Source organism: Strigops habroptila, chromosome 5 (assembly GCF_004027225.2).
Source record: "Strigops habroptila isolate Jane chromosome 5, bStrHab1.2.pri, whole genome shotgun sequence".
NCBI classification, from domain to species: Eukaryota; Metazoa; Chordata; class Aves; order Psittaciformes; family Psittacidae; genus Strigops; species Strigops habroptila.
In genome coordinates, this window is record NC_044281.2 from 63,241,108 (window position 1) to 63,253,355 (window position 12,248).

The 12,248-nt window shown below is 43.1% G+C and overlaps 1 protein-coding gene across 1 annotated transcript in view; it reads right to left on the reverse strand.

The window, feature by feature from the left end:
- The window catches only part of VSTM4 (V-set and transmembrane domain containing 4), a 39,596-nt gene extending 28,020 nt beyond the window's left edge, over positions 1 to 11,576 (reverse strand). The window contains exons 1-2 of the mRNA XM_030488263.1: positions 11,415 to 11,576; positions 5,566 to 5,964 (exon numbers count right to left, since the gene is read on the reverse strand). Of these exons, the coding sequence (XP_030344123.1) occupies positions 5,566 to 5,964; positions 11,415 to 11,469 (454 nt within the window). The 5' untranslated portion in view covers positions 11,470 to 11,576. The remainder of the gene's footprint in view (positions 1 to 5,565; positions 5,965 to 11,414) is intronic.
- Positions 11,577 to 12,248: the final 672 nt, after the last annotated feature.

Below are 12,248 nucleotides of genomic sequence, written 5' to 3' on the forward strand. Positions count from 1 at the left end.
ACAGGAGGGGGTTGGAACTGGATGATCTTAAGGTCCTTTCCAACCCTAACCATTCTATGATTCTGTCCCTAAATGAGAAGCCAGGTATGTAGCGAAACTTTTAACTGCCATCATTGCACATTAAGAAACTATCGCCTGTAACTCAATTGTTTTTCCACAAGTCCAATATGGATATCTGTATAAATTTATGTATTGCAAAAAAATGTATTTGCAACTTCTTAATGGCCTGCATAAATTCACACCTGCAAACTTGTTACCAAATAACATCTAAATATAAGTTAATAGCAGAATATACCATAGACCACACTGTAATCTGGAAAAGTATTTTGCTTTGTACAATGCTACGCTTGGTGGATGGCAAAGGCTATTTATTGAACTGCCTCATGTTTTTTCTGCTTCAAGATTCTGAAGAAGCCAAATGACCATTTTCTATTCCCTCTGGAAATTTGTGTCTTACACAGTCACCTCCTCTTCCTGGTGAATAAGAGAAGGGATATAAATACTACTTCTGCATCCATATGATATGCCAAGTTGTAAGAAATTTAGCTGGTCCTTTAACATAAATGTACTATTTTGAATTTGGGCATAACTGTGGACACATTAACTGGAACAAAATATTAGACAAGACAGAAACCGTGATGTGTGTGAACTCTGTTACCTTATTTGATAAAGCACAAGCAGTACAATTTAAGTATCCAAATGCTTCAGGCAATTTGTATTGCTCCTTTTGTTTCATCCTGGATCTAACTGTAATATAAGTAAATCCCTTTGCAATAAAAAGTGTAACCAATCATAATATAAAATACAAAATGTGTTTGGAAGAAAATTTCCTTGAAAAGCCCAAGTGTTACCATTGGGGAAATTGGAGACTTTATCACCACTCTGGAAAGAGCTGCCTTCCCTCCCATGTGTAGCAAGTCCTGTACACTCATAGTGCATTAATGGAACACTAGCTAAGGAGGTCCTTTGTTTGCAGTAAAGAGGCTTTTAGAAGTAAAACAGTTGCTATGGCATTTAAAGATATGTTATTTTTCAGATGTCTTTTAGTATCTTCAATCTGGATGTAGAATTAGAATAAATATTCTTTCTGGGGGGCTGGGGTGGTGATGATGTCTGCCTCAGATCCCCACAGGGCATATTGTTGGTGTGTTTAGTCTACAGGTGGGCCTGACTTCCTTCCTTGTCTCAGGATTCTGGCTCTGCTTTGGGTTACATTTGAAGCAGAGAGAAGCAGGAGAGCTGACCAGTGTGAGAAAGATGAAATCATGAGCAACCTGGTCTAGTGGAAGGTGTCCCTGCCCATGGCAGGGGGTTGGAGCTAGATGGTCCTTAAGGTCCTTTCCAACCCAAACCATTCTGTGATTCAATGAGTCTCAAATACCCACCCTGATTTTGTATTCTTAAATCATACTAAAAATGGGGGATAGGGAGGGGAATGGTATTTAAGGGGTGGACAGAAAAGTCACAATTTCCCTTCTTTGCAGTAACTGTATTGTTCTGAACCCACACTTTGGCTATGAAGAGAAAAGAGAGGTTTCTGCGTTGTAGTTAGAAACAGCCTGAGCAGCAATGAATGATGGAGAGTGGCTTTTTGTGAGGAGGGGTATGACAGGTGGTCTCACAGTATTTTATATTGCTTTTTCTTCTGCTGCCACCTACCTAGAGCATGTCCTTCCCTTTCCAAGCACTCCTGACAAATCCATATGTTTCACTACAGGCATTTAAAAAATTCCATCATTCAGTGAATGAGAAAATATTCTTTAAACTGCTGACCTGCCCCATGAAATTACACTAACACAAGAAAAATCTAAAAATTATTCTCCATCAGATTTTCTCTCTTTTTTTTTTTCCCCACAAGTCTGCTAATTATTCTGCACCCTTTGAGTACATCTATTGGTCTATTTTGCAGGTTCTTCATGCAAGAAACACATTATTTGTTATCCATTCTATGTTTTAGTGTACTGCTCTTGGAGACAGCTACCTGGTCTGGTGCAGCTGAAACAGCACTCTCCTCCTCCACTGCTTCTCTCTGTCTCATATCAGACTTGGTCCTCCCTTCCCTCAAGATACCCTCAGAAATTCTTCTTCAAAACACTGGGAAAAAAGCTGAGTCTATCCTCTAGGAGACTCTGGGATTGAATGATGGCCTCCTAACCTTGCTTGTAGGCTTGCAAGCTTTAGCCCTGACCATCCATTCAAGGCACTGTTGGAAGTAGCCACACCTGGTAGTTACTCTCAGCCTCTCCTCCTCTTCTCCCCTGGCACAGGATTAGGACCACTTCTTGTGGGTTGAGATGAGAGCCTTGGCTTCTCTTCCCCACACTAGCCACCAGCTTTGTCCCTTCCCAAATGCGGGAGGCTGAGGCAGTTGGGATGATCAGACCTCCTGCTTGCCAGTTCCTTCTTGACAGTGGCTGAATCTAGAGGGATGAAGGCAGAAGAGATAGGGAGAGGAGGAGGAGAGCCAGTTCCTAGCAAAGCACAGGAACAACAGGGAAGAACAACTGCTGAGCATGAAGCAAGCTGTGCCTGAAGTCTGCAGGGCTAAATCATGCATGCAATAAAGTTTCATTTCATATCCCTGTGTGGTTACAAGACTAACCACTGTGTCTTGGCTCCAGCCACTCAACCTGGGGTCAGTGCTTGTAAAACTTAATGCTCTCCAGAGATTAAGATGTCTGAGTTCAGGAGATGTTTTTACTCTAGTGTTTTTACTCCTCCCTGTTTAAAAACAGAAGAGTAAAAACAGCAACAAAAATCAAACAATAAACTGTTCTTTGAGCTGTGAAGCTAATGAATCCTGTGATACGTCCAGGAGCCCCAATTACTCACTGCAATGTCAAAGGTCACTGGACACATGGCAGCTCAAGAACAATAATTACCTTTTTGTTCTTACACCTTTCCTTCAGTGAGGAAGTTCATATAGATCTTCTCTCCCCCCACCCAATTTCACATTACTTCTACAACCTTAATATCTGTAAGACTGTTATCTCAGTCTTAAAATCAGCCCATGGATTGCAAATGGTGCAGACTAGTTGATAGTGTGATCATGTAGGCTTCGGTTTCTTTGGGATATCAGGTTATGGATTACAGATGGCATTCGGCTGCAGGATTACATTTCTAACCCATGGTACTGATTGCTCTGGTGATTTGTATTTAGGAGTCTAATGAACTTTGGTGAAGTTTTCTTTTAAGTCCTGGTTCTGTAATCTTCTGTGCAAAAGAAGTGTGGCTGGGGTCTGGGTGTTGGAGCGGTGGGCATTTCCCTGGTGGAGATGGGTAAGGGGTTTAGGTTCCCATTTAGACTTTGGTCCTGCTCTGTTGTTACTTATATTTCTGACTGTCTGCAATCAGGAAGCAGAAGAAATCTAAAATGAATGTCATGGAGGCTTTCCAGATAAGTTTTGCGTGCCCACTAAGACAAAATAGTTTAGACTAGGATTTTCTTGCTGTTGTTTAAAATTGATCTGCGGTCTTTGCTACTAATCCAAACAGAACTCCAGCTTTGGATCATTGGTGTCTTTCATCATTGCTAGTAATAATCAGCTAATTACATTATGTTAATGCCATGATTTCTCAAGGCATATTTAAACATTGCTGGTCAACATGAAGCTGCTCTTTATCTCTTGTTATGTTATATTTTTCACATCTTTGTTCTCAAACTTCTGATAGATCAAAGTGAAAGTTCGTGGTACCTGAAAGCTATCTACAGGAGATATTCCACTCAAAAATATTAATTTTTACTGTCACATTTCTCTCCTTCTGTGTTCATAATCCAAAAGTAATACAGAAACCTGAATGACACCAGTGAAGCTGGCATTGAGGTAATATGCTTTAGATTAAGACTGCATAAACATGTTTAAATCCATCTTGAAAAGGCCTGTAGTCAGTAGAGTTCCCTCAGACTAAAACTGGTTTCAAAGGAGACCTAGGCCCATTTTCACCAAAACATAAGGTAGATAAGCAGGATTAGGGTTTTCCAGCTACAGGAATAACATTTTGGGGTCTAAATACAACAAGAAATTTATATGAACAGGAATGGCAGAAAATTAATGAAGTAGAGTTTCCTCCTACTAGTTTTTCTGTGATTACTGGATGAGCCTTTTGAATTTCCAGACCCATGGACCAGGCAGTCACCCTTGATTTTCAGCAGCATCTTCAGAGCTGGCCCTGTGGTAAGCCAACTTTTCTGTTTATAAAGCCACAATCAGGGGACTAGTTTGCCATCTAGCCCTAACGGCACGACTGCTGAGCTCAACCACCTCTTCAAAGGAGTCTGTTCTGCAAGCCCAGTTTCACCCATCTCCGAAAGCGTGGTTGTGGTGGTGGCAGATTTGAGCTGACCCATCCCAAAGAGGAGGCTTGCTTTCAACTTGGTTTAAACCCACACTTGTAGCTCGTCATTTCTTTATCTGACGTTCAATACCAGCAGGCATTCACTGCTTTTCTAGCTCTGCTTTGTGGCTATAAGTGGCATAAACAAAAGTAAAAAAGTGATACTAGAAATGTTACTTGCCAACTGCTGCTGGACTAGAACTAAAAGCAATGAAAACACCAAGAGAGATGCCAAAACATACCTAAAATATAGTAGTTCTATTTCTGGCTGACCCACTGCGTATTCTTCAGAAAATAAGTTAATTTCTCTCTGTTTCTCTCTCTTTGTATTTAAATAATAATGTCATTTGTTTACTCCCACTAGCAAAGTTGTAGAGACCTTGTACTGGGTCTGGCTGAGGTGGAGTTCATTTTCCCCACAGCAACCCTCATAGTGCTGTGCTTTGTATTGGTAGCTAACAATTTGTTGATAACACAGCAGTATTTTGTCACTACTGCTCAGTGCTCACAAAACATCAAGGTTGTCTCTCCAACATTGCCTCCTCACTAGTAGGATGGGGATAGGCAAGATCTTGGGAGGGTACATAGCTAAGACAGCTGACCCAAACTAACCAAAGAAAAAGGAGGAGGGGGAATGGCATTCATTACCACAATGTTTGTTTTCTGGAGCAACCACTACACATACTGAAGCCCTGCTTCCCAGGAAGTGGTTGGACATCACCTGCTGATGGGAAGTAGAGAAGAATTTTTTTGTTTTCTTTTGCTTCTGCACACGGCCTTTGCTTTTACTTTATTGAACTGCCTTTATCTTGACCTTGTTTTCATCTTATTTTCTCCCCTCCCTGTCCTGCTGAGGAGAGGAGTAATAGAGCGACTTCATGTGCGGCCAGCATCCAGCCAAGGTCAACCCACCACAAACCTGTAGTTGAATGCAAAGGAGTTTTAATTACTGTTATTCTGATAAAAGGCAAAGGAAATAGACTATCTTCTACAAATCTATATCAACCTTCTCACTTCTTTGCATTTTATTATGGGCTGAATAATGTTTAAATTGTAATGTGTAAGTAAAGAAGTTGAGTATTATGTTTTCTTCTCATATCCTCATGTAACACTTAAAAATAACCTAACTTCAAATGTCTTATGGATGTCCTATGGATGAACTTGAAAGAAAATTTTAAAAGGCTGCATGGTACAAGAAAAATGATAGAAATGAAATCAGTAGTCTCTCACCTCTTATTTCAGTAGCTGCTGTGCCATTTGACCATGCTGTCCACTTATTCCTGTGTTTGCCAATTTCCTGGACTTTGCATATATAATGTCCTTGATCTGTTTGCTGGAGACTTAGAATAAGAAATTTGTACATAGTTCCATGTTTCTCTTTAAGAAGATGAAGTCTTTGCTTGTGGAAACGATGAGTATAATTTCCATAATACTGGACAGATCCAAACTTTGTCATTTTGATCATCAGATACTCCTGGGTAGGTGATGCAGCGAAGACCCACCGCACAGCCAGCAAATTGTCTGTCTTTCTCTTTTGAGAAATGTGGCAGTAGAGGGTAGCATTATCTCCCTCAGAGTATCGCACTGTTGGTCCTGGAGAGACTGTCACATTTAAAGCCTCAGAAACATCTGCAAAGGAGATAAAAGGTGGTGAGAACCCTCCATATCGGCACAACAGCATCTGTCCCAGTGTGCAAGTCCACAGCAGGTAAACTGATGGCATCCATTCAGTATGCAGCAATTTAATGAGCTCTTAGAACCTGACATCTGTCTGTCTGTGAATATTTAACTTGGTTTGAGGCCCTCCTTCAGTGAGTCTCCTCTAGTATTCTTGCTGTTGCTAATAAATAAGATAGGGCTGAAGTGGACACCTTGCTGCTGTCACAGGCCCAACATCGCATAATCTTTTGTCTGTCTGAACAAGTGTTAGTCTAAAACTAGCTTGGAGAAAGAGCCAAGAATGTCTTTTGCAAAACTGTTTCACGACCAGCTCTTCCAACGATTTGCATTCTTCTTAGGATTTCCAGGCTGAACCGTTTCAATAGCCACTTTATGCCCATTTTTTCCTGTGCCAACTTTAAGTTTAAATAGTGTTTTCTTCTCTAGCCCTTGCTTCCTGACGCCATATAGAAAGCAATTATCTGGTGCCTCAGCCTTTGCTTTGTTGAACTGAAGAAGCAAAGCTCTGTTAGTCTCCTTTAGTAGTGTCTTCACTTCCCTGTTCACCTTAGTAGCCCTTCTCTGCATTGGTTCCTGTTTAAATTTTGGTTTTGACTGTAATTATTTATGTCTTTTTCTAACATGGGTGACTGGAATTATAGGCAGTGTCTGGAAAGAAGCTCTCCAACGTACTGTGAAGTAGTCACAGTACTTCCCAGGTTTGACTGGGATATACCTTACTTGGTATATCCCAGAATTATGTTGTCCTTTCTCATGATATTTCCACATGTGATTATATGTCAGTTTAAAATTAAATAATAAACTTGAGTATTTTCCCTTCTTTGTCAAATTCTTACTAAAGAAATTCTTACTAATCCCCAAGTACATGACTTTGCTTTAGCAAGTTCTGCTCCACTTTTGTTAACTGGTCCTCAGTTTTTCCCACATGCTACCCCAGTCTTATGCTAACTTTCTAAGGTCACATAATTCCAATGTGCATGCTTCTGTCTACTTCTTTTTAATATCATTTGTGCAAACCTTACATGATGCTATTGCCTAGCTGATCGCTGAAAGACTACTAACGTCCCTATATGACTGTAACCAGCTCCTCACTTTGCAGTTCTCCATGTCCTCTGTTTTCATATTCTTCTTGTCATTATCAAATGGTCATCCCAAGCCCAGGTTAAATCTGTCAGACAGTCCTTCTGACTACAAATTCAAATTAAACTGACGTCATTTGCATGACAAAATATGGCATGAGATTATATTGGGACAAATTATTATTCCATTGTTCCATTCATTTCGGACTCTTGTTTTCCTGTTCATCCTCAACCTAGCTTAAGCCAGTTGTTTGTCTCTCTGCTTTACTCCTAACAACAGCCAGTATAGGTGAAGGTTGAAAGAAGTCCATAGCTGTTCATTAGAGGAAAATTTTTCTTTCCTGACCTAACGGATTTATTCTGGACTGGTTTTCTGAGACATAGGAATCAACACTCAATTTCCTTCCTAATGTACGTTAAGAATGTTCTTATTAGTCATATCAGAGACTGATCTATTTTTGACCAGTTATATTGTGGCACTGTGTTTCCTAAATGACTTGTAATGTGTAATCTACAGGTCTGATGGCATCCACTAAAGAGCGCACCATATTTCAACAGTGAGCAAGCATGCTCTGCAATGCACTCTGCAAAGCATGAAATGTCCTCTAAAATGTGAATATTAAGCTTTCTGTTATATGAATATACTGTACTCAAATACTAATGAGAATTGCAACTCTGGGAGAATTATCTTTTCATTTCTGGACACTTTTCTAGCACATTGGCTAGGAACATTTTAACAAAGGAGATGAGCATTTTGGCAGAATTTTGTCTGACATCAGCTCCTGAAACACAAACGTGTATTTATCTTCAAAATAAGCAAGCAAAGTATTTCCATGCTATTTCTGAAGGAGTATTGGAGACAGACACTGTTTTTATGGTTCCAATGAAGCCATGAAATGGAGTGGTGAATTGTAGCATCTTACTTAAAGTAAATCCACTAAATCAGTTACATTGCAGGTGTTTGAGAAGAACCCTATGAAAATTAATAGTACAACAATTATTTTAGTTTCATTTCAAATACACAGAGTGGTGTATTTTTTCCAAGTAGACATTATTCTTTCTTTATGAGGGAGAAAATAAGTTGTATGAAGGAGGAGTTTCTAAAGGGCTTTAAGAAACTACTACTAAGTATGGCCTAGATTATTGATATAATTATCTGTGCATGATGTTTGTGCATGCAACTCATGTAAGTGCCAAAGCAAGAGATTATTTTGGATTGTAGAAAGCACACAAGTAGAACAGGATGTTGAAACATAAAATTAAGGCTGAATACCACAAAAAGCTTTCCAGGCATGAAACTCCAGTTATTACTTGCTGTATTTACCTGACCTTGGTGCTTTACAGGCAGATGTGAAGATGGCTGCCTCTGCCACCAAAATAAGATCAGATTTTGAAGGTTGTGCTGCTCAGTAAATAAGGAATAAGTTTAAGAATTTCAACATTTTGGGGGTTCTCATAAATACTTGGGCTGTAAATATTTAATAACTCATTTATAAAAATGTGGTTTGGGTAAACGAAAACCACAAACTTTTTCTACTGAAATTATGAACATATCGTGAAAAACTGTAAAGAAAAACAATTATGTCATTTTCCTGACATGTGAACTTCTTTTTTGAAAAAGCTGGCTATGATTAGCTGTGGAATAGAGTCCCAAAATAAAAGGCCAAAGAATCATTGCTTAATTCAAAACTAGGCAGAATATAGTGCCAACAAGTACCCAAGAGAAAACACAGAAGAACTCAGATACAGCGATGATGGAAGCCTATGCAAGAAAATAAAGAAGCATTGTACATGGAGTCTCTGATCCCCTTCTAGCTGTTTACACTCATACAAACATTGGTATTTTATACCTAAGGCTCCTACTTTTCCTCTGGGGACATGCCTTTTTCTAAGGAAATATCAAATTTTGCATGCTTCATGTTGTCTGATCGGTGGGAACACATCTCCTTGTCTTCCTTCTGCAGCTTCAATTGGTGTAGCTGTACAAGTGCAGCAACGGGGAGAGTTTTGGAAATTTCCTGATGCTTTTACCGTGATCTCATCTTATGTTGAACAGTGTCAGGTGATGCTTTACATAAAGTAGAAAAACAGTGTCCATTGGAGTCTATCCTCCCACTGTCTTTGGAGCAGGAAGAGTGGTGGATTTTGGAGGAAAGAGGTCATTTACCTCTTATGTGGAAAGGAAAAGCCTCATTCAGGGCTCCCAGACACTAGTGGAAATGTTCCTCTTCAGCAGGCACTGGATCAGCCCCAGCATGAGGTTTACCCTTGTAATGGGCTCCTTGCCAACACAGGAGACTCCTCCACAACTTGAAAGCAGGCTTGCGTGCCAACAGAGCACTGAATTTCTAGATTTCAGATTACTGCTTCAAGAGAGGAATCACTGTTTTTCTTCTTCTGCCTTCCCAGTATAGCATGATGGGAAGGCAGAAGAAGCAGAAGCAGAAGCAGCTCCACTCAGGTGGAGCTCACCACAACAGTTTTAGTCTTGCTTTTGCTTAGAAAGGGAAACTATTAATAGAAAAGGTGAGGAGAGTGAGTCAAAGACTTGAGGATTCCTTTGCAGTGTGCTTAATCATTAAATACATCTCTCCTATTTGCAACCAGCTCACTTAATTGCCCCCATCCCGATGTTTTAGCTGTTTGTTTCATTGGTACCCTTCACCTGCATGGCTCACTAGCCTGTAGGGACTCAGGGAAGGTTACTGCTGGCTTAAGTCTGTTTTGAAAAGTCATATTTTGAAAATAGTTCACTTCTGCTTATACCAGTTCGATTCCAAGTATTAGCTATGTTTGGACTTTGTTGTCTGCCATATTACATTGCAAAGCACTTTGACGGCACTGTCAGGAGTAACAAATTATACTTTTAGGAGCCAGAAACCTGTCAGTGCCAGGGCTGTCCCCTCTCTCTGTGCTGGAATTGTAGCAAAAGACCCACAGTCACTGTTGGGTCTTTTGCGTTTCGTGAGTAGTTTCAGTGCGGCCGTGTTTTAGTGGAAGAACCCAAACTGCTTTGGTGCAGATATGAGTAGAGTTGCTCCTGTGCGCTACTGCTCATAATCCAGGCTTAGTGTATTGGCCCCTCTTCCTTCCCCCATGGAGGCGGACAGGCAGAATCTACAACCCACCACCCTTCAGGGCTGAGAGGACTTTTTTCCTCAGCCTTTGGTGATAGCTGAGGGGTTAGAGAGGCATGCCATCAGGGTATCTCAGATCTGATCTCAGATTTGCATGACCAGAAGCATATGGGATGGCTTTTATCTGTGTTATAGTTTGTTATGTGAAACAATGTTACTGTCAAAGCCTGCTTTATTTTGACTTCTCTACAATTAAAAAGTAAGAAGAGCAGATGAGTCAGGAAGAAGCAAAACTTTGTTTAAATGAAAATAATTAGGAGCTGCCTAGGAAGATCAACAGCAGCCAGCTGGTTTCAGTTGAACTGATCTGTCTGCAAGTTTCACAAGTCTGAGGCTCCTTCTCAGGGAAAGCTTCTGCACCAACTACAGACAGACTTGAACCAAACCTCTGCCTCCACCATCTCCTGCCCTTTTGAGGTGAAGATTCAAGTTGAATCTTGAACTCTTGAATAAGCAGGGCTTCCCCACTGCTCTAACCCACACTGCACCTTGAAGTTTAGATCCGGCCTCTGTGTCTACTTTGCAGCTTTAGTACACAACACTGGCCAATGCACCTTTGATTTTAGCGCGATAAAGGACTTGAATGGAGAAGGTTTTTTACAAGTGACCTACGGGTTCCGTTCCACTGGATGTCTATGGGACCTAGGCACTCGTGGAAAAAAACAATGTCAAATCTCCCGTTGCCTCAGCTTTGCCTGCGGGTCCCCAGTGCAGCTCAGCGTTGTCCCGCCTGGCACAGCAGGCAGCGGAGAACGCGTTTCCATAAACTTCTGCACGGGAAGGGTTTTCCTTTTTAAAACCACAGCTGCGGGTCAGGACGCTGTGCAGAAACGCTGCCGCCGGGAGCCCGGGAAGGAGGCGGCACAGCGGGGTGCGGGACCCCCCAGCCCGGGGGAAGGACCCGCCGGCTGCAGGGGAGCGGGGCGGCGGGGTCTCCCGGCAGTACTGCCGGGCTTCCCGGGCGGCGGCCCCCCGAACCTCTCGCTAAGCCGCCTCTCCTGATGCCCCAGCTCCGGGCGCTGCCGCTGCTCGGGGCCGCTGCGCCAGCCCCGCTGCCGGGGAAGCCCGGACCCAGCTCCAAGGCACGAAGGGGCGGGCGACAGCCCAAGGCGGATCGCAGGGTCCCGCAGGCGGCGGAGGGGCTGCCTGGTCCCAGCCGCTGCGCGCCCGCGCTGCCGCTTACCTGGGGCCGGGGCCGAGGCCAGCAGGGCGGCCAGCGCCGTGGCCAGGAGGCGCATGGCCCGCGGGGCGCCGGGTCCCGTCCCGTCCCTCTCTGCGAGCTGCCTCCCTCCTCTCTTCCCCGGCCTCTCGCCTCCTACCCGCCCGGTCCTCCCTTCTCCCTTTGCCTTTCATCTCCTCCCCTTTCTCCTCCTTTTTTCCGCTTTCTTACTTCCCTCCCTACTTCTCTGCTCTTCCCACCGTCCTGCCCCCCTATTCAGCTCTCCTCTTTTTCTCGACTTCTTTCCCTTTCTTTTCTCCCCACTGAGCTCAGGCCTGTGGGGTGGCACTAGGGCTAGATAGGGCTTGACCCCCTCCCCGTGCGCACACCCCCTGCCCAAGGACACGGATCTGTGCAGATGGTAAGTGGGAAGCCCCCCTCTCTGAGCACAGAAAGCCTCTTTGCAAGGAGGTGAGAGTCTGACAGTTAGAGGGTGTGGGGCAGGGTGGTGGGATGGGAAAGGCTGTGTTGTGCATCTTCTCTGCTTTCCTGGAGGTGTTTGAAATTCTGCAGGCCCTCATGTCCATTCCCCACTCTTAACTGGAGCAGGACCACCGTTTCTAGGCAGTTCTAGTTAACGGCTGTCCCCCTTGCCATGGGCTCTGTTGGTGGCAGCATGGGGACAAGGAGGTCTGGTGGCCAGGAGTGGCCCATCAGCAGGCATGGGTATGGATTCTGTAGACTGTTTGGACCCGTGTACCGGGACATTACACACCATGCTCTGGTGTTGGGAGGATTTTGCCCTCTGCTGTGGCAGCAGAACTACTGGCCACTGACATTCACCCTCTCTCTAAAAAA